This window comes from Vipera berus (assembly GCF_964194415.1).
Source record: "Vipera berus genome assembly, chromosome: 2".
NCBI classification, from domain to species: domain Eukaryota; kingdom Metazoa; phylum Chordata; class Lepidosauria; order Squamata; family Viperidae; genus Vipera; species Vipera berus.
Genome location: NC_138203.1, coordinates 135,430,930 through 135,454,021, shown reverse-complemented (window position 1 = coordinate 135,454,021; position 23,092 = coordinate 135,430,930). Strand labels below are relative to the sequence as shown.

General features: G+C 41.3%; 1 protein-coding gene across 1 annotated transcript in view; it reads right to left on the bottom strand.

Moving 5' to 3' along the window:
- Positions 1-17,262: 17,262 nt before the first annotated feature.
- The window catches only part of LOC308662141 (keratin, type II cytoskeletal 6A-like), a 15,759-nt gene continuing 9,929 nt past the window's right edge, over positions 17,263-23,092 (bottom strand). The window contains exons 6-9 of the mRNA XM_081317632.1: positions 22,418-22,543; positions 19,934-20,154; positions 18,741-18,772; positions 17,263-18,595 (exon numbers count right to left, since the gene is read on the bottom strand). Of these exons, the coding sequence (XP_081173758.1) occupies positions 18,288-18,595; positions 18,741-18,772; positions 19,934-20,154; positions 22,418-22,543 (687 nt within the window). The 3' untranslated portion in view covers positions 17,263-18,287. The remainder of the gene's footprint in view (positions 18,596-18,740; positions 18,773-19,933; positions 20,155-22,417; positions 22,544-23,092) is intronic.

Below are 23,092 nucleotides of genomic sequence, written 5' to 3'. Positions count from 1 at the left end.
AGGATCAGACAGTTCATTTTCCCTTTTAAAATTAGAAGGGTGTTTATTCAACCATAGGCCAGCTGAGAAACAGATACAGGGAGAATGTCTGAAAACCTTTTCCTCAACTATCTCTGCCGTTTGCCCTAGTAGTCAAAATAGGTTCACGGGTGCAAAGAAATTATGCAGTTTCCAAGATCATTCTACCATGATACATCATCCCACTTTTGCTCTGTTTTAGTTGCCACATTCAAAACTCTTTTGAACATTCAATATTTCTGCTAAAATATAACCTAAACTACGATCTGTTCTCCATATAAGTCCTAAAACTAAACAAAGAGAAGCCATTGAAACAAATGAATCAAAGATATTTCCACTTGTTCACTTCTTTATTGAAGAAATGATCCAAACCCAAATGTTGTGTGTGGTAAAAGTAGCATAGCTTAGAAAAGAGATCACGTTGGCAATCATGATTTTCCTGTGAATAGGAGATAACTAAGGATCCCTATTTACCGAGAACTGTACTCCATCTGTGCACTACATCAACCATCCTCCATAGCCACTATAATTTTCCTTCAACTGAGTTCTTCTAACGTTTGGGCTCCCATAAGCCATTACTATGGTTCATAGTGTCCGGAGCTGATGTAGGTCAAAACATGTAGTCATAACTCAGGGGCAGAACTCATGCATTTGCTCAGACGATTCTGTATTCCAACCTAGGATATATGCAAATAGGGGCAAACCACAAGCAAAGAAAAAAAGAAGAAAAACATAATGGCTCCAGAAACACAATATCTACAAATGAACAAAGGAATTACCCTGATTGTACAGTTGTGCTCAGTGTATATCTGATTAGAAGTTATCCATGGAAAACATTACATTTAAAACATTAGATCATTTTAATAACATAACCAAGAATTTAATTCTCTGTGCTAAGTGCCCAAATCTCCATTATTTGTTCTTCTGAAATAACTGAAACTCTTTAAACAATGTGAGTTCAGCAACTTCTCACAGCAGGTGCTGTTAAAGTCCCTTTTTTTTCCAAAACACATACTTTGAGGTCTGCCATAGAGCATCCTGGGAGGTTGGAATGCTCTGGAATTACTTAGTCCTTGTTTTGGAGAAGGATAAAGGAATCGTCTGGATGCCAGAATTTGTGATTAAACTGGTTCACTGTACATTTTTCTTATTTCTTATCTTAGTGCTTCTGAACTACAAGCAGTTTTGTCCCTGAATATTATTTATTTCTTCATTTGTCTCCCATCAATTCTGTTTGCCCCATTATTTGTTGTTATCTTATTATTAGACTACCAATAGTCTTGACTTTTATTATAAGCCAGGTTGAAAATTAAAATAAAATACTCAACCACAGACTGCCACTAAAGCATAATGTTCCTTGTTGAATTTTGGCTTTGCATCTCATGGACATCCACCTATTATGGTTTTACAGTCATAGGCTGTAGCGTAATATATTGTGTGAACCTAGCCTACTTCAGGATGTTAAGAAAAACAAGAATAGGTGAGACACCCTATGTAATGCCAACAACTCTCTCCAACAAATGAAGTATGCAGTTCATTAAGGGAAGGAGGAGACAGTTATTAATGAATGACAAGATTTCTGACATTGTGATGGATGCCTTGTTGTGAAAATAAGGGTTGCATTTGCAAAGGCACACACTGTGTGCTTCTTCCATCCAGAGAACCATTACTAAACTAGTGGCTGCTCCTTTATATGTTAGTGACCCCTTTCTTGAAAGAGAAATGTACATGGCTTCCACAAGAAAAAGGAAAATTGTTGAAGACAGCTTTTAGGAACAAGGCTTTCAAAGGAAAGAAGGCAGGAAGGCAGGAAGGCAGGCAGGAAGGAAGGAAGGCAGGCAGGCAGGAAGAAAGGAAGGAAGGAAGGAAGGAAGGAAGGAAGGAAGGAAGGAAGGAAGGAAGGAAGGGTCCTTTAATGTTTGACTTTTCCAAATTATTTAAAAAAGGAAAATGTCCTACTGAGGAGATAAGTCATTTTAGTAAGAGAAGTTCCTGTCCCAACAGGCAAGCCAGGCATGCCAAGGAAATGGCTTTTTTCTCCTCTAGTAATGAGGTCCGCAACTTCCTGCTGAGCTCTTTTTTGTACGAACATTCTGCACTAGGGAAGAGAGCTGTAGGTTCAAGTTTTACAGGTGTCAATCAATTTATAGGTCAAGATTGTCTTTCCCCTTTTGCTTTCTCTTTGATGTCAACTGATATGGTCCTTCCTTCCTTCCTTCCTTCCTTCCTTCCTTCCTCCCTCCCTCCCTCCCTCCCTCCCTCCCTCCCTCCCTCCCTCCCTTCCCTTTCTTCTCAGGCTGGGGTGAGGAAGAATATATTTTAAAAAAACCAAAAAACCCTGACCATATAATGACTTATTGACAGTGGCTAAACCCAATCCTTGTCTAAGCAGGAATCCTTTTCTAGCAATTATAATGCTGTCCACTCCCAACTTATTTATTTATTTATTTATTTTATTTAATTTTTATACTGCCCTTCTCCCAAAGGACTCAGGGCGGTGTACAGGGCAATACAATAAAATACAATATATAAAAATTAAAAAATATTAAATACAATAGCCCAATTTAATAAATTACAAAACGTTAAAATACCCCTAAACCCATCAGACCAGGCTGGCTTGTTCAAATAAATATGTTTTTAGGTCACGTCGGAAGGAGCGAAGGTCAGGAGCCGTCCGGAGCTCCACCAGTAAACGGTTCCAAAGGTCTGGTGCTCCCATAGAGAAGGACCTCCCCCTGGGGGCCGCCAGTCGACACTCTTTCACCAACGGCACCCTAAGGAGGCCCTCTCTGTGGGAGCGCACTGGACGAAGGGAAGTTGATGCCGGCAGCAGATGTTCCCGTAAGTAACCCGGACCCATGCCATTTAGGGCTTTATAGGTCATAACCAGCACCTTGAATCTTACCCGGAGGACAACTGGAAGCCAATGCAGCTCACGGAGTAGAGGTGTTACATGGGTTACATACTTAGTGTATGGCAACTTCCAATGCAGAAGTGTGAGAAGAGGAATCTTATTTTCAGAAGTTCAAAATATGAGGTGGGAAGGTGAGTAACCTATGTGAGGTAGGCTGTGTAGAAATGTGATGAATGAATGAGTGAATGAAATCAAAGACAAACCTTTAAGGCCTAAGTTTGCTGTTTGTTGCTGTTTGTTGGAATTGGGAAATGGGAGGTGAAAGAAGGCTGAAATGGAGGAAATTGGCTGGGTCATGCTAGGAAGCTGGACTCTTCGTGCTGTAATATTTGGTAGAGTTGCTATTCAAAATATTTTGATAGCATTGAAAATAGCACAAATTAACTCTTAGAAAGTACTCATTGATCCACATTTAGGGAACTATTGCCATCTGGAAATTATTGGAATATATTGATTGGTGAGTATATCAGACAAAAAATGGTAGATTTTTGTGACCTGTGCACAATACTTTCTGATACGATGCATCAGTCAGGATGTTTTGTTATAGGCGTGAATGACTGGAAGTGCATTTGAGCTATTCTATGCTAAGTTGTGATATGGGGGGGTGTTGGTTGGGGGTGCAGAATAGTAACAAGGAGAACTTGAGAATTTGTTTGATTTATATTTAAAATGTCAAGCCAACTTTGTCTTTTAACAGTTAATGGATCAGACCAGACCATCTGTCCATTAACTGTTAAAGACAAAGTTGGCTTTACATTTTAAATATAAATCAAACAAAAAAAGGCAAAATATATTCTACTTGTATTTACAAGTCAAGGAGTGATTAATGATAAGAGCAGAGTTACCACTGAGATTGTTTAGAAACTATTTGTTTCCTAACACAGAAATGTTGGTTCCTTTCAACATGCTGCACGGCTGAAGGAGAAGAGAAACTGAAGATCTACTGAGAAACTAACTGCCTCAGGCTTTTGTTGAGTGTCGCCTGACAGCAGCCATTACGCCATACTATCTGTGCTATTTTCATAAGAACTGATATCTTAGTGTGATTTCTTCCCCATCCCTTTTTCTTTTGTGCCAAGTCATTGAGCTGATAAGCCTGAGATCATGAGCCACCTCCCCACTGAAGTGGTTTCATCCTGGGAAAGGTTTAATGGACCCAGATTTTTCCACTGTAAGCAGCAAGGTATCTGTTGTATTGCTGAAACATGTCCAATGGCTCTCCAAGACTTATTTAAAATAAAATAATTAAAAAATGCGTAATTGGTTTTGTGCAATAGTGCAGAAGCTGAAGGATTGTCGTGCTCTGCACCCTATGGCTGATTTTTTTTTCTGTTTGGGGACCCTAAATGGGCCTAAACATGCCCCGGAGAGGCAACAAAGAAGGAGGGGTGCCCTGCTGACCATGGAGAGATGGCGGTCAATCCCGTCATCCAGGGAACGCCCTCCAGAAACCATCAGAAGAAAGGCTAGCTTCACTTCAGAGCAGTGGTGGGATTCAGCCAGCTTGCACCAGTTCGGTAGAACTGGTAACTAATTTTTTGTTGTCCAGGCCCAGAATGGACTTCCAGAAATGGCATCCACACAGAGAACTAGTTGTTCACATATTTGAATCCCACCATTGCTTCAGAGTCTAGCTCAAGCTATAAGCAGCTGAAGCCAAAAAGCACTAATTTAAACTTGATCATAAACGTGTTTGGAATTGGGTAAGAATACTGATTCTCTCTCTTCTACACGATAACTGATTTCCTGGGGAAAAAACCCAAAAGCAAAAATCCTCCAAAAGTGAGAAGGAGGGGGACTTTTGCTCCACCCTCCCACAGACGGAAGCAGCAAATTAAACTTTTATAGGGGACAGAAATACATTGAAATGAAATGAATATAAGACTTAAATCTATATAAGTTTGAAATTGGTGGAATTAGTTAAGATTTTCTTTTCAAAAGATTACTGATGAAACCAGAAGAAAGTAATTGCTTGTTTTGAAAACTGAAAAATGAACTGGTTCTGACTTCTAATGGTAGATAAAATTATACAATTGTAGTTGCTCTGATACAGGAATTGGCAGAAAGCCCAGAAAAAGATAGCCTGTTTTTGTGACCTTCAGGGTTTTAACTAAACAAAGAACCGCTGCAACAAAGAAAAGAAAACCTTTTGGGCTATCTACAAAGGAAAAGCTATAAACCTTAGGGGGAAAAACCTGATCTTCCTGGATTATAAATATTTATTGAACTGTGACTCTAAAGCTGTTTGCAGAGAAAGGAAAACTTTGATTTTTGGCTATCATGGAACATCAGAGATCTACAGAAAGAACATATCAAGAAAAAACAAAACAAATACTTTCCAGAAGGAAATGTATGCTATGTTGCAACTAATACAAGTGACAATGACTTCAAACTACAAGGAAATTAAAAACAACTTTGAAAATATAAATGAATACATCTTCAATTTAACCTCACAACAAAAAAATCTCAGAAAATAAAAAAGAGCGATCAAATAAAACAGACAACTGAACATAAACCAGAGGAAAGAGATTTAAAGATGGAACCCAACAATGGAAGGAATTATGACTTAACCCAGATGGAGAAAAACTTGCAGGAAATAGCGGACATGGAAAAGATAACCTACAGTTCAAGATTGCAAAATAAGTCTGAGGACAAGAAAAAAGATTCAACAAAATGGATTATAGAGCTGTCAGGAGAACTATGAGAACTTGAGAGACAAAAAATGATAAGAGAAATTAAGAGAGAATGAAAGAAAAAGATTTTCAATGAATACAAAGGGGTGAAACATTCCTACAAAAACATCTTATTTGACTTGTCTTTTGTACCTACAACAACATGTACAAGACTATGGGAAAACCTTCTGGTCCAGTGGAGCATACTGATTAGGAAAGATGTTTGGCAAAAAAGGGTAAAGTTAGAAATTAAGAAATTAGATGATGGGATATATCAAATGGAATATCTAAAGATTAAATACTTGTTTGAATATGGTTAAAGAAATAGAAAAACTCTGGATATAAATGAATTTTAGTTTAAGATGGATGGGCCCCTCAAGTAATATAGTATTTTTTTAATGATATGAGAAATATAAAAATGTTGGAATTGGTTATATGAGGGAAATGTTTTAGATGTTTAAGTGTAATTGATTTTGAGAAAATTTCAATCGATAAGAATGTTTTTAAAAGATTAGATGATTGGATGTATTAGATGGAAAATTTAAAGATTAAACATTTGTTGGAATATGTTTAAAAATAATAGAAAATTATTTGGATTTAAATGTATTTTAGCATAAGAGGGACATGTTTCTCAAGTAGTATATTATTTCCTTCTTTTTTTCTTCTCTCTTTTTTGTTTTTGTTTTAAGAAATGAGAAATGTAAAATTGTTGGGATGTCTTGTATGCGGAAAAAGATTTAAATACTTAAATGTAATTAACTCTGAGAAAATCTCAACTGGTAAGAATGTTTTGAACACTGCAGGGAATACAAACGTAAATAAGAACGTTAAAAACAGGATTTTTGGTAAGGTAATTAAGATGATCAATTAGAAAAGAAGCTTTATATTGATGTGACTGTTACTTGTAGTAATACTAGAAAAATGTTTATATTCAATTGTTATCTATCAAAATACTAAGAAATGTACTAATTTAAAGTTGATAAAAGAGAATATTATTGGAAGAAGAGAAAATCAAGGAAAGCTACTGTGTGGATTATGGAATTATAGAAATTAATTATTATTGACTGTTGTAAAATATAAACTCAGACAACACACTGTTTACCAAATATTAATAAAATATATTTAAAAAATAATTTAAAAATGCAAAAGGCAGAAATCTCATGAGTTGGTCAAATCTCAAGAGACTTCAGGAATTTTGCAGGAAAGGGCTGAAATATAGCGAGAGCAGTCATATGATTTTATGGTTCTTGCATGAGATTATGAGATCTCGCAAAATGTGAATTTTTGAATGCAAAACCATATGATAACAGAACAGAATTTCAGAGAGCTCTGACTCCTGGACTAGAATTTGAAACATTGGAGGAATATGGTGGCTAATGAGATGTCTAAAAGGACTAGTATACATAGGACAGGTTAATCCTGCAACACTTCATTTACAGATTGCATTACATCTAGTTTCCTACTTCCGTGGTACCTTTCCTGTTCCTTGTGCACTTTTTTCTTGTTTGTTTGTTTGAAAGTTTGTATGGCCACCCATTTTAAAACACAACTCTAGGTGTTCTTACAGAAATAATGAAAGTGCATACCATAAAATCATAAACACAAAACTAAAACCAAAATTAAGAAATAAAGCTGGCATCTCAGTCATCTTCTCCACATCACCCATAGGCCTCCATCAACCATGCCACAGTGCCTGTGTGAACAGTCAAGTCTTAATGAACTTCTGAAAAGCTAAAAGTGTGGGAAGGAACCAATTTGGTGTCATGATTAAGGCATCAGGTTAGAAACCAGCAAACTGTGAGTTCTGGTTTCATCTTAGGCACAAAACAACTGGGGACTTTGGGCCAGTCTCTCTCTTGGCCCTGGGAAGTCCAGGAAGCAGGCGAGGGCAAACCACTTCTAAAATCTTGCCAAGGAAACTGGAGGGACTTGTTCAGACAGCCACCAGGAGTCAAGACTGACTTAAAGATACCTAAAAAGGGTGTGTTTGTGTGATGGAGGTCTTCTGGATCACTGGGGGGGAAGGGTATTCCACAAGATAGAGACAGCTGTGGAAAAGGTACCGTTCCTAGGTCCCAATAAAAGGTAAAGGTAAATTTAATTTAATTTAATTTATTAATATTTGTATACCGCCCTTCTCCCGAAGGACTCAGGGCGGTGTACAGGGCAAGAATAAAACACAAAGCTACAAAAATTAAAAAGTAATTAAATACATGCCCAACAATAAATACATTAATAAAACCCCAATAAGGTGATAGTAAAAACCCCACCAATCCCCCCTCAGGCCAGGCCGGCTTGTTCGAACAGGTATGTTTTCAGATCGCGGCGAAAGGAGCGAAGATCGGGCGCCGTCCGGAGCTCAACCGGTAACTGGTTCCATAGCTCCGGGGTGCCCACAGAGAAAGACCTCCCCCTGGGGGCCACCAATCTACATTCTCTGACCGGTGGCACCCTGAGGAGGCCCTCTCTGTGGGAACGCACAGGGCGGAGGGAAGTTGACGCCGGCAGCAGGTGTTCCCTGAGGTACTCCGGACCCCTGCCATGTAGGGCTTTAAACACCATGACTAGTACCTTGAATCTCACCCGGAAGACAACTGACAACCAATGAAGCTCACGGAGCAGAGGTGTAACATGGGAGTATCGGGAAACTCCCAACACAACTCTCGCGGCTGCATTCTGTGCCAGTTGGAGCTTCCGGGTGGTCCTCAAGGGCAGCCCCATGTAGAGAGCGTTGCAGTAGTCTAGTCGAGAGGTCACGAGCGCGTGAGTGACTGTGCATAGATCATCCCGGCTTAGATAGGGCCGCAACTGGCGCACCAGGCGAACCTGGGCGAAAGCCCCCCTAGTCACAGCTCCTATGTGATCTTCCAGAGTGAGCCGTGAATCCAGGAGGACTCCCAAGTTGCGAGCCCTATCTACGGGGGGTAATAATTCGCCCCCCATAGAAAGAGATGGAATGTCCGAATAAACCCGGGATGAAGGTATGCAAAGCCACTCGGTCTTGTCGGGGTTGAGTTGAAGTCTGTTCCTCCCCATCCAGACCCGAACCGCCTCCAGGCAACGGGACATCACGGTGAGGGCATCACTGGGGTGGTTTGGGGTCGAAAAGAAAAGCTGGGTATCATCAGCATACTGATGATACCCAACTCCAAAACCACGAATGATCTCACCCAGCGGTTTCATATAGATGTTGAACAGGAGAGGCGAGAGGACCGACCCCTGAGGAACTCCACAAATGAGAGACCTCACGGTCGACCTCTGCCCTCCTGCCAACACCGACTGCGAGCGTCCCTGGAGATAGGAGGAGAACCACTGTAAAACCGTGCCTCCCACTCCCAATCCCCTAAGACGCCGCAGCAAGATACCATGGTCGATGGTATCGAAAGCCGCTGAGAGGTCTAATAGGACCAGAACAGAGGAATGCCCCCTGTCCCGGGCCCTCCAGAGATCATTCACCAGCATGACCAATGCCGTCTCCGTGCTGTACCCGGGCCTGAAACCCGATTGGTACGGGTCTAGATAATCCGCTTCATCCAGGACCAGAGGGAGCTGATGTGCCACCACACTCTCAACAACCTTCGCAAGAAAGCGAAGGTTGGAGACAGGACGAAAGTTGTTCAATACAGCTGGGTCCAAGGCAGGCTTCTTGAGGAGAGGCCTCACCACCGCCTCTTTCAAGACGGCGGGGAAGCTACCCTCACTCAAAGAAGCCGATATAACTGCCTGGAACCAGCTGCGTGTCCTCTCCCGGGCTGCATAGACCAGCCAGGAAGGGCACGGGTCCAATAAACATGTGGTGGTGCTCAGCCTCCCCATGATCCTGTCCACTTCCTCCGGAGTCACAGAATCAAACTCCTCCCAGGTGACATCGACAAGACCACCCGTGTCCTGCTCGACAGACTCTGCCCAGTCAGAGTCCAGACCGATCCGAATCCGAGCGATTTTGTCCGACAGATGCTGGTTAAACTCCTCGGCACGACCCTGCAAGGGATCCTCCCTCACCTCCTGATTCAGGAGGGAGCGAGTCACCCTAAACAGGGCGGCTGGGCGATTATCTGCGGATGCGATAAGGGTGGCGAAGTGGTTAGACCTCGCCTCCCCTATCGCAGCGAGATAAGACCTAGTGTAGGTTCTTAGTCGCAATCGATCGGATTCGGATCGGCTGGATCTCCAACCGCTCTCTAGGCCCCGTCTCCGACGCTTCATCTCCCGGAGCTCCACGGAGAACCATGGGGCTCGACGGGATCTGCACCGGGTCAGGGGCCGCAGGGGTACAACTCGGTCAAGAGCCTCAGTGGCCGCCCTTTCCCAGGCTTCCACTAAAGGTTCCCATGCACACGCGTGCTAGTTGTTTCCAACTCTAGGGGCCGGTGCTCATCTCCGTTTCAAAGCCGAAGAGCCAGCGCTTGTCCAAGGACGTCTCCATGGTCATTCGGCCAGCATGACTAGACGCCAAAGGCGCACGGAACGCTGTTACCTTCCCACCATAGCGGTCCCTATTTTTCTACTTGCATTTTTACGTGCTTTCAAACTGCTAGGTTGGCAGAAGCTGGGATGAGTAACAGGCGCTCACTCTGCTACGCGGCACTCAGGATTCGACCGCCAAACTGCCAACCTTCTGATCGACAAGCTCAGCGTCCTAACCCACTGAGCCACCACGTCCCTTAGGTCCCAATAGGTGGGAAATTTTCACCTACCCTATCCAATCTGCCTGAGAAAGGCAGTTCTACAAATAGCATCTGTTCTCCTCTACCAGCCAGCTTGGTGCAAGAGATAGGGGTGGAGGAAGACTTCAAGGCAGAGGGTATTTTGATTTTCTGTATAGGAGACGTAGGCTTGATTTTAATTTGTTTCACTGGGTGGGCTACTGAGATACCAAATGTTTTTGAGAGGTGACGGATGAACCACACACACACACCCTGCCTCTTTTGACAGTTATATTTGCACTGCAGTGCCCCTACAAACCAAAGTGGCTGAACAGGTTGAACAAAAAGGTATCTGCCCCTGCCAGATAGTCTGACACTGAAGGGATGGGGGACTTGATTGTGGGAGGTGACAACTGCATGATTGCCAAGTAAACAAAATTTTCATGATTGCCTCATGAAAATGAGGGCTGAAGTAGGGGGAGGGAGATCCTGAATTTCCCTCCCTTTCTGCTGCCCCAGTTAAGAAGAGGAAGAAGTGAGGAGTTCTTTGAGGGTGGGGGAGTTTTAGAGGAATAAGAAATGGTGACAGAAGGAGAATCCTCTCTAACTGCACAAAAGCAAGAGGAAGGATTGGGTGGAGCATCTAACACTTCTGGTGGCACAGTGGTTAAAGTGCAGTATTCCAGGCCAAACTCTGTCTGCAGCCTGGAGTTCGATCCTGGTGAGACTCAAGGTTAATTCAGCCTTCCATCCTTCCAAGGTCAGTAAAATGAGGACCCAGATTTTTGGGGACAATATGCACATAATGCTTACATTGTAAATAGCCCAGAGAGTGCTATATAAAGCAGTAAAGGGTGGTATATAAGCCTAAATGCTATTGCTATTGCAATTCTACAGTCAGAGGGGGAGTGAAGAGGGAGAATAAAGAGAGGGGTGTATGAATTGAGATAGACAGGGCAGAAACCAAAAGCTCTCAGGTAACAGATGGCCACTATGTAAACATGTAGCAATTGCTCAATTTTGAGGCCACCAAGATATGCCACACATCTGTTAATTTTGAAGAGTGGGAGGAAGAAGCTCTAAATCCATGAAGGTATAAATGCCACCTCCTATTGGCACTGGCTGTGGGCAGTCAATTGCTTTGCATGGCTTTATACTTGTCTAAAATAAAGATTTTTGTCTAGCCAAGATTATCAGGCAGTTTTCCTCCTAGTCAAGCCGAGAAGCTGAGTTATGAAATGGTGGGAGAAGACATTTGTAACTTACTGCCAGGTCCTAGGTGGAGCAGCCTTATACTCCTAAACTTTCAAAGATAAAGTTACCTCATTACCAGATACTCCTGAAGGTGTAATGCCATTGTCATGCTGGAGAGTTACTAAAGGAAACACTAGTAACAAATTAAATTGGCTAAGTATTTTGCATTGAAACAATGCATTGGCTCACCACTGCTCTGGATGAATTTAAATGGCTCCATTATGGAATTGTATCATCAACAATCTATCATTCAGTCTTGCAGGTTAGATTCCTAAATATTTCTAAATAATCACAGGAATATTTAGACTCTTCAGCCCAGCTCATCTACTTCCTTTTGACTTATCCACGTTGCAACTGTTGTTGATTTTTTGGAATGCTACTGTTCCGGGCTGTTAATGTATAAACTCTATGGTCAGTGAGCTTTGCCAAAAAGAAGCTTTGTCTGAAAAGTAATCCTACCTAGCATAATTTTGAAAATCTGCTCTGAAATTTGAAAGAGATTCCTTATGGTAGTGGGTTAGAATCTAAAGTCCGGAGCCTTTATCCATCTCATCAATCTCCTGAAGCTAGTTTGCTTGATGTTGGACATGCTAGATCAGGGGTGTCAAACTCAGTTCCATTAAGGGCCGCATCAGTATTGTGGTTGCCCTTGGGGGGATGGGGGGCATGGCCAGTATGGGCGTGGCCTATTGTGTGGGCGTGGCCTGGGTGAGCATAGCCTACTGGGTGGCCATGGCCAGCTCGACATCACTCACGTAAGGGGTGCCTAGGCAGGACTGGGGCGGATCTGAGGGTCTCCGGCAGAGGAGGCTGGGACCGGGGTGAGTGCTGGTACACTGGAGGAGCCTCACCATCCCTCTCAGGCTGTCTAGGGGGTCCCCAGACTGTGACACGGGCTGCCCAGAACCGTGGGCAGTGGAGTTCAAGGGATCCCACAGCCCAGCCCAGCCTAGCCTAGCCCCACTTCCCCAAGGGGGCACCCAGCTGCACTTACCTCCTCCTTGAGGCTGCTGCTGCTGTGCTTGCTCTCCTTGGCCATGCTGTGTGCGGGAGGGCAAAATATGTGGGTCAGAGGGAGGCCCACTCCCTCTCCCTGTGAGGAGACCCAGCAATAGGATGGGTGACCACCAGGAGAGGTCAGGAGGAGGGGACAAGGGATGGCAAAAGAGCAGCAGGGCTGCTCATGGCCAATTGCTAAGGCAGGACTTCCCTCAGACCCTTCCTCCCTCTCATTATAATCTATCTACCTTCCTTCCTTCTTTTTTTCTCTCCCTCCCTCCCTTCCTCTGTACCTTCCTTCGTCTCCCTTTTTCCATTCCTTCCTCCCTCCATTCCTCCCTCCCTCCCTTCCACCTTCTGTTGCTCCATTCCTTTCTTCCATAACCATTTGCTGATTTAGATTAGTTTTTTTCTAATGGAAAATGTACTCCTAGATAGTATTGAAATGTTTCCAAGCAAACATTCAAGCTCAAAGAGCATCAACAATAGATCATATAAAAACATTTCCTCATCTTTATGTCTTTATGTCTATAGCAGGTTTATAGCAACAATGTTCTTAAAAATCTTGAAGTCTTTGATGTGGAGAGTATAGAGGAAGTTTTATAATTAGGACTGCTCTGTGTGGGTACTGAAGATCAGACATGAAACTTGGTAAAGGTGTGTCCCATACTCCAATTTTTTTATATAATATTGTATTTCAAGGGAAATAGGGGTGAAGGCAAATACTTTCATTTCTCTTCCAAGAATCATTGTGTCTTGATTATAAGAGGCTTGGATGAATGTTCAAAGAATGTTGTTTTTGTAATACAGAGGGTAGGTTTTAATTTATTTGGCCATGAAAAGATTCCCCACTCCCTCAAAACAAAGAACATCACAGAACGATGTACCAAAACAATGTTTTTGAAAATATTTTAAATGATTGTGTTCTTTCTTTCTTTCTTTCTTTCTTTCTTTCTTTCTTTCTTTCTTTCTTTCTTTCTTTCCTTCCTTCCTTCCTTCCTTCCTTCCTTCCTTCCTTCCTTCCTTCCTTCCTTTCTTTCTTTCTTTCTTTCTTTCTTTCTTTCTTTCTTTCTTTCTTTCTTTCTTTCTTTCTTTCTTTCTTTCTTTCTTTCTTTCTTTCTTTTCCTTCCTTCCTTCCTTCCTTCCTTCCTTCCTTCCTTCCTTCCTTCCTTCCTTCCTTCCTTCCTTCCTTCCTTCCTCTTTCTTTCTTTCTTTCTTTCTTTCTTTCTTTCTTTCTTTCTTTCTTTCTTTCTTTCTTTCTTTCTTTCTTTCTTTCTTTCTTTCCCTCCCCCCTCTCTCTTCCTTCACTTTGCTTCTCTTTCCTTTTTGTTATTTAGCGGTGATACTTGCCTCAATATTTCTTCTAGAAATATTTTGAAGCCAAACCAAATAATACTTAAACTCACTAAAACTTCAGAGCACAGAGGGCCTCCCTGTGGAATTCCTTGGAAAGTGACATTTTTCAGCCATGTTTCTACAGTTTAGTAACCCTTGTTGCTGTTCTTTATACTTTTTAAAAAAGATTTCTGAGGACAGAATTAGACCCAAGGCACAACATATACTCTATTTATATGCAATATACAAATGTTTTATACATTCTTTTTTATCACTGAGTTTGACAATAAAATATATTTTAAAATAGGCTCCCCTGTTAGCTTTTTGAGGTAGGCTAGGTGTCAAGAGTTAAAGTGCGATAGATTTAATATTTTATTGTTGTTTGCATAAGGTAGACTATGATTGCTTGTATTTTTATACCCTGTATTGAGCTCTGGGAAGTCGGGGAGGGGGGAGGGGGAAGGGAGGGAGGTGTTGGGGAGGGTTGGGGAGAGGGGAGGGGGTTGGGAGGGGTTATGTTTTTTTAAAAAAATGTATTGTAAAACTTTTCAATAAAAAAAATCAGGACCATACATTAATTGCAGTTAGAAAGATTTATTGCTCAAACATGTATACAAGAACCTTGTCAACTAACATTAAATACTAAATTGGCACCAGATAATGGTCAACAGAATTTAAGAAGGGTTGGACTTAGACCATTTGTGGGAATATAATGACTCTAGGCTAATAATTCACTTAACTCTGCCACCCAGCTCTGCCTGCTGTTTTCTTACAGCAGCTCAGGAAATAGATGCCACAAAAATACTAGATGTTCTATTTTATTGATATTGGTCAGTGATGGCAAACCTTTTGGACTTGGTGTTGGAAATTAGGAAAATGCCTAATGATTCTGCTGGAGTATTACAACACGCTACCCCTCCCCCAACAAAAGATTAACACTTTTCTAGATTTGTCTCTCCCTCCCCCACACACACAATCTAGCCTATCCTGAACAGTGGCACTCAGCAGCAACACTGAGGCTGAGACTAAAGTGGAGGCACAGGCCTCGACTTCAACCCTAAAACCCCCACTGCCACTCAAAAAGGCCAGCTCACACCAGTCCCCAAGGCACCTGAGACTTGGGGAACAGCACGATTAGTTCCATGGCCCAGTGCTCCCCATGATCTGCCACGTGCCTTACCTTCAGCCGTGTCCTCTTTTTGTTGACGGGCCCTACGGCTACCTGAGTCTGCCATGGGTTGCATGAGACCTTCATTCTTGAACCAGCTCTTTCATGGTCTTCCACAGTTTCCAAAAATTGTGTGAGAACAGAGCATGATTTCGAGAACAGTTGTCAGGTTTTGGTGAATGCTGGAGTGTCACCTAAAATGTCACATGTGTCATAGGTTCACCATTACTGATATATAATAACAGGATCTTGAAAGCCTGTCAGTGCTTATACTAAAGGGAACAGGTGAGAACTTTCAGTTTCTTTTTTAGCACCTTCTTCCCTTCCCAGGCTTAATTAATGTTTTGCTAATGATCTCTGCATAGTTTCTCCAAAGTCATCTTGGTGGCTCTTCTATCCTTCTCCTCCTAATTAGAAGTGAGGATGAGACTCCATTTTTTTTACTTTCTTATGAGGAATTCACCATTTTTAACTTAGTGCAGTTTTACTTCTGTACTGGAAACATTGTCTAACAACAATTACTGAATTCATAGCTTTAAATTTAATCATTACTAGCCTCTTTTCTTCTCCAAAATTTTATCCTACTAAGTGTTATTGTTATAGGTTATAATAACCTTAATCAAATATTCCTGATGAAGAGCCAAGATCTGAATATAAAACTAGCTAAATATCTGTTTTATAGGGCACCTTTACTACAATGCTGGTTTATAGCATTACAGTATTATCTGAAAAGAACTTTAATTCATTTTATTGATACTTATCCCCATATGTCTCAGGATGGAAAGTAAGAGGCCATACAGGATGTTCTTCTCTAAGGGAAGCATTCTCTGTTCAGTGGACTTCAATTTCCAGAAATCTTAGCGATGGTAATGGAATTCTGGGAGCTGAAGCCCACACAGGTGGAGATTTCTCAGCTAGTAAAGGCAGAATATTTTTGATTCAGTCTCTGGAATTTACGGGTAGGGCTGGAAAAGTTTCCTTTGAAAGCCTTGGGAGCAATACTGGATCTGCCAGAATTCCAGCCAAATGTAAAGACGGCAGGGCTCCTGTACCCACGAACTGTTCTTGCTAAAATTATCTCTTCTACAAACCTAATAAAAGACACAATAGTTTTGTCTACTTTGCATCTCTTCGCCTGATACCTCTACTGTAGCCCCCTCTCACCCTAGTAATTACTTTACAGGACTGAGTGTTGCAATTAGACAAAGCATTTCAGATCAATTATAAAAAAGATATCCCATATTTCCCTTGATTAAGGGGGCTGGAGGCTAAAAAATATATGAAAAATGATTGCAGGAATTGCATGTGTCTAGTCTAGTGAAAAGAAGAACTAGGGGTGACATCATAGCAGTATTCCAATATCTGAGGGGCTGCCCCAAAGAAGAGGGTGTCAACCTATTTTCCAAATAAGGCAAGAAAAAAATAATGGATCGAAATTAATCAAGGAGAGAAGCAACCTAGAACTAAGGAGAAATTTCCTAACGGCGAGAACAATTAATCAATGGAAAAGCTTGCCTTCAGAAGTTGTGGGTGCTCCATCACTGGAGGCTTTTGAGACTGGAGAGCCACTTGTCTGGAATGGTATAGGCCAGGGGTAGGCAACCTCGGCTCTTTTATGACTCATGGACTTCAACTCCCAGAATTCCTGAGCCAGCCAAGCTGGCTCAGGAATTCTGGGAGTTGAAGTACATGAGTCATAAAAGAGCCGAGGTTGCCTACCCCTGGTATAGGCCCTTCTGCTTGAGCAGAAGGTTGGACTAGAAGATCTCCAAGGTCCCTTTTAACTCTGTTATTCTGTTATTTAGACTTCCTTGGTATTTTGAAAAAAAAAAAAGGCTTGCACCTTTAATGAATCCACCACTTCAAGAATCATTATCTTTTGTGAGGTTTGTGCCCTGAGAAAAGGATGAGTTCCTTAAGGAATAATAGAGAGGTACTCTGTTTGTCTGATACCTGTAGCACTCCTTTCAAATCACATTTCGCATGAGTGCATCCCCGTTAAGAATTTGGGGGGGAAAAACAAAAACCTTTTGAGTCAGAGATTTGGAAGGGGCAGAGATAATGAAGCTTACAGCACCATTCTGGAAGAAATTAGACTTTATTGCTTGCTATCTTTGGAATATAGGGTTGGCCCAAATCAGGTATAGTAAAAGGGAAGGCTTGATTATTTTTAAAAGATAAATATGGTATGGAAATACCTCTAGCAGATCAGGAACTATCTTGATTTTCACGGGGGAAAAGATGACAAGAAAACAGCACATTCAAAAATTAAAATTGCTCTTTATTTATCATGCAGACTTGCATAGGATCAAGCATTACAATTCATACAATAGCAGCAGCAGTAACAATCACCTTTTCCAATATTGCTTTCACAGTAAAGAAAGGAAGAAAAGAGGTCTTGTGACAAAGAGAGAAAGAATGAGAACGAGTATTATAACTGTGTGTGGAAACATAACATTGCAAGGGAACAGATCATTTGTGTCTCAAAGCTAATTTACTGTAGAAGTGTACATGGTTAAAATAGTTTGCAGCTTCATACTGACCCCATCTGAAAACCCAAAGAATATGCTCAAAAAGAAGAAGAGTTCAGAAATGTTGTTTGGAATGAGACAAGTCCATGAGGTTTGCCAGTCTGGAAACCCTCATTATAACTTTTTTATAACACATTATATCAAAGAAACTAAGAAGGTGTTTAAAATTATTGGTTTTCTCCATGTTTTCTTCTCTGAAATCAATTTATTTTGCACATGATTGGGACTACAATAACTGGCAAACTGGAATGCCTCTTGCGCAAAATACAAATAGTGAGGCAGTTGAACATGGCTAGGTTGCAGAAACAGGTTTTGTTAGAGAAATGTTTAGCACAAGATTTGCCCCCATTAGATTTCTACTGTTCATTGAATGGCTGATGCTCCAATTGTAGCAGTAATGTTCAAATGGTATACTATAGACGTTCTTTTTTATATATGCTCACCACCCACTCACTGATCTACAAAGAGACTCTCTTGATCTGAGACCCTTCTTTAAACGATTGTACCAACGGTTCGCTTAATGTGGTTGCATTTCCTTCTATAAGCCATGACAGATCAAATTCCAATAGAGGAACAGATCAAGTGTGTTGGATTTGGATGCAAATATCCAGATTAATGTTAGAGCTAGACCTTTATGGAAAAGGTGAATGTGTCAGAGAGGAAAAGCGCATTTTTTTCCCTTTGCATTATTTACACATCAGGCATGATGAGCATGGTCATGCAAATTGTCATTCAGGAGGAGGCCCGACTTTAATAGGCACTTTTCCTGCTTGTACTGGTTTTTGATACGATTTTTACACTGGAACCTCCTCCTCCCCCTGAGGAATGGCGACCTCCTCCAGTACTGTAACTGCTCCCACCTCCGCTGCTGAACCCTGAACCAAAGCCACTTCCTCCATAGTTGCTGCCAGAGCTAATGCCATAGCCGCCGCCACCACCACCGATTCCAGCTCCGAATCCTCCTCCGAGTCCGCCGGTGCTTCCTCCACCGAATCCTCCTCCCAAAGCAAGGCCACTTCCACTACCATATCCGCTGGTAGTAGTATTGCTGATTACAGCTGGAAAACAGGGGTGGGGGTGGGGGTGGGGAGAAAGTAAAGTTGCTTCTGTGATTTCTAAAGGGAAAACTCATGTCGGGGTCCCTTTAAAAAAAAAAAAGCACACACACAGACACACAAACGTATAAATGGCGATGATACTTACAATAGCTCACATTTCCAACGCCTTCTTGCAGCCTAAAAAGCAATATAATAATTGGAGTTAATGCTTCAACTTACAGTAAGATGACTACATTTTAATATAAAAAGAAGTATTGCGATGACAGAAATATGAACTCAACATGTGTCTACAGGGTTAGGGGCAAGTGATGAAACATGCATCATAATATCACAGCACAAATGTCACAATTGACAGACTGCCGTCACATATTGGGGCAGAAGTGTAGCAAGGTGGAATTTGCACTGTGAGGTCATCACATATGTATCTTTTTTGTTTTTGTCACTGTGGCTAGCCATGGATGATATGAAACTTTTAATGCATTTCCCAAAGGTGCTTTTTCCAAAAGGCAACTGGACTTTCTTGGTTTTTGTCTTTGAAATCATTTCGCTTCTCATCCGAGAAGCTTCTTCTGTTCTGAAGTGAACTGAATTGAACTGAAGAAACTTCTTGGATGGGAAGCAAAATGTTGTCAAGGAGAAAAAAACAAGAGAGTCCAGTTGCCTTTTGGAAAAAGCCCCTTTGAGACAACCATGACTTGGATGATTGAGAATATTTGGCTATTTGGATGTTGGATACCTGAAAAGGATGGGCTCAAAAATGTCACCAGATTTGTGCTCTGTGGGCCTTTCAAATCAAATTTAAAAAATGAACCACAGCAATGTGTCTCTCTTTTGAAGAAAAAAAAATGATCTTAATATTATGGAAACATGCAGTTCCATCATCCTCCAATCAGTGAGACAAATGTAGAAAAACAGCATTCAGCTCAGATCAGTTTAATCTTTCTATTTACAAGCAAGATTTTTTTTTAACAAAAAGAAGACTTTTTAAGGCCATCAGGAACTTTTAAAAAAGGCTTTTCCAGTTTCATTTCAAGGTGCAAGCTGTTCAGATGAAGTATCCATGGGAGTGCTCTTTTTTATTGGAAGAAAGTGAAAAGGAAGGTTAATGAAAAACGGGAGGCAAGCTATGGGTTTAGCAATTAGTTAAAAGCATTATGTTCGGTGGTGGGATTCAGCCAGTTTGCACCAGTTCGGCAGAACCGGTAGCTAATTTTTTGTTGCCCAGGCCCCAAATGGACTTCTGGAAGCAGCATCCACATAGAGAACCGGTTGTTCACATATTTGAATCCCACCACTGATTATATTTAGTGCTGCGATTTCCCCCCCCCCCCAACTGACCTGACTTCTTCTCCTTCTAGCAGCTTCCTGTAAGTGGCAATCTCAATGTCGAGGGCCAGCTTGACATTCATGAGCTCCTGATACTCCTTGAGTTGCCGGGCTAGTTCTTGTTTGGTTTTCTGTAAACATTCCTCCAGTTCATTCAGCTTTTGCTTAGCATCTTTGAGGGCAAGTTCACCACGATCTTCAGCCTCCGCAATGGCTGACTGAAGGTGGGCACACTGGGAATGGGTATAACAATTATTAGTGTTATTATTGGAGGCCATTCATGTGAAAACTGTTACAATGGATTCTCTTTGGATAATTCAGGAAGAATATCTCTCCCAGCCTGTAATCAGAGAAAACCTGAAAAATCTCTTCTTAAAGACAAAACATATTTCTGGGCAATGAAACAATTGTATACTACCAATATTAGTATATAAAATACATAGGTGCTGAGTACACATCTCCCTCTAAATCAAATGTTTGTGGGTCAATGAATCAAAGCTGCAATAATATTTCCATAAAAGGGGCTAAGTGACTCCATTAGCTCAGGTTTTCTCCAAGAATGGAAACAAGCTATTTATAAGGTTTTGTGAAAGCCAGACTTTGATTGTTCATTTTTGACTCAGTGTGTTGTGTAATCTAAAACCATTTTAGTTACAATCCGTTTATGCCTTAGCATAATGTGCACATTCAGACAATTACGGCTTAAAACTATAGTTAAACAATTATAGCAAAGAAGAATATACAAACTCAGCTATTGTGACAGCGGATCTGTCCCATGCAATGGAACTGAGAAGAATTCTATAAAGCTTCACTTGCAAATTAGTTAGCACTAATTCTCAACAACTGCATGATAATTTATATATTTATTTACAGAGTTTCTGTAATTTATCAGGCTCTGAGCAAAAGTATTTAATTCCTCCAGATAGACATAAATGGAATAATACCAAAAGAAACGGTTGAAACTGCTGATCTGTCATTGATTTTTTTATAGACTAATGATAAGAGAACAAAAATATTTTAATAATATGGAAAAGCTGGCTCACTGTAGTTGCTTGGTTACCTTCCTTTAGAACACATTAGGGTGTGGAACAATTTCTATAATAACCTGCCTGTCTGCCTGCTTGTCTATGTTGTAGTAAGATGAAGGAGGTGATTCCTGATTTAATATGCAATGCCTAAGAGCTATTGCAAAGCAACTAACCGCAACTTGTTCAACTTGTGGGGATATCTTGCAACATTTGTACAATGAGAGATGTACTATCTGTGGATTTACTAGCAAGATCCCACAGAGTAGAAGAAACACTAAAATGAGGTTATGATTAGAATAATGTAGTGTTTAAAAAGAAGAAATTTTGAGTGTGCTAGTCTTTGGTGTCCCAAGGGTACTTTTTCAAAAGGCAACTGGACTTGTTTTTTCCTTAAAAATGTTTCGCTTCTCTTCCAAGAAGCTTCTTCAGTTCATGAACTGAAGAAACTTCTTGGATGAGAAGTGAAACGTTTTCAAGGCATCTCCACAGACATAGTCTTTGCTGTGTATAGTGGCACCTCACATGCCTCCTATTTATTTCTGGTACTGCACAGTGGTTAACCACAGTCCATAATTTTTCTTTATCTATTTCATTTGAATGCTGAATGACCATCATTTCTGGTTAGTGATAACTGGCATTCAAATCAATTAATTTCAGTTAATGGTAACAAGAAATGGCAACTGCTTGAATTTCAGATAATATATTTAACTGTTGCTAGTCTTAACAACTATCTCGTTTTTCAATGTTTGCCTTCTCTCCAATCTCCCTTACTTTATTCTTGCCCACCCTCCCTCCCTCCCTCCCTCCCTTCCTTTTTTTTGGGGGGGGGAATATACTTCTTCAGGAGTGCTTCCTCATGAAAAACTCACGATGTATCTTGAAAAATAATTCAAAGTAGTTTTCTCCCTAGTGCAGTGATGGCGAACCTTTTAGAGATTGAGTGCCCAAACTGCAACCCCAAACCCACTTATGTATCGTTGGGTGCTGGGTGGGCATGGCCCATTGGGTGGGCATGGTGTTGGGTGGTCGTGGCTGCGGTGGTCATGGCAGACTGGGTGGGACTAAAAAGTTCAATCAATCAAATCCAACTTTGTGAGATCTTTTTTTCCCCGCTAGTTGAAATTTATTGATTGAATGTTTTGGGGGTTTTTTGCACACAGCGGTGGAGGCCTAAAGCGAAAAGGTTTTATAAAACCCAGCTGAAGGCCTAGGACTGGGGCAACAGTGCACGTGCCGACAGAGAGGGCTCTGCATGCCACCTATGGCATGCGTGTTATAGGTTCATCACCACAGCCCTAGTGTATTTCTTTTCTGTATGCAAAGAATGTTTTAAATTAGTACTTGGAAGACTGTTGAGTCACCCCTTATAAACACATTTCAGTGGTAAAAATCTGCTCTGGCAAAGCAAAGGGCACCTATTCTTTAGTCCATTCTACAAGCTACACAACAAGATCCATTAAAATATCACCTGTTTCTTCAAGGCATCGATTTCACTTCGCAGTCTCTGGATCATCCGATTAAGCTCAGAAATTTCTGTCTTTGTGTTGCGAAGGTCATCACCATGGCGCCCAGCAGACACTTGTAGTTCTTCATACTGACATTCAGAAATAAATAAAGGTGTCATCAAAACAAAGGAGATGGGAAATGGCACCCAGCACAGAAGCTGGGGAAGACATTTAATTATGAGGGGGCAAAAGTTGTATCAAGGGACTCTTTGTAGGTTGAGGAAATGAAGCTACTAGGGTCAGCATCACAGGCTGAGGCCTGAAGCCTGCAGTTCGAGAACACATTCTTGGCCTTCCTCAGACCCCATCAGCCAAAGACGTTTGGCTAGCAAGGTGAAGGAGAAGAGTCTTCTCGGTCATGGATAATTGGGGTTTTAACTGGGGTTTTATATTTTTTCAGGGATTTAGTTTAATCTTTTTTAATTGTTCTTAATTTTTGTATTGATGTTTTATATACCCTGTAAACCGCCCTGAGTCCTACGGGAAAGGGCGGTATATAAATTCAATAAAATTCAAATTCAAAATTCCTGCACTCTTGACCATCTTCCCACCAGAGGTGAGATCTGTCTGCACCCTTCTGGCCTTCTTGGAAGGGCCTTAAAACCTGGCTCTGCCTGATGGCTTGAAGGCCCAATGGG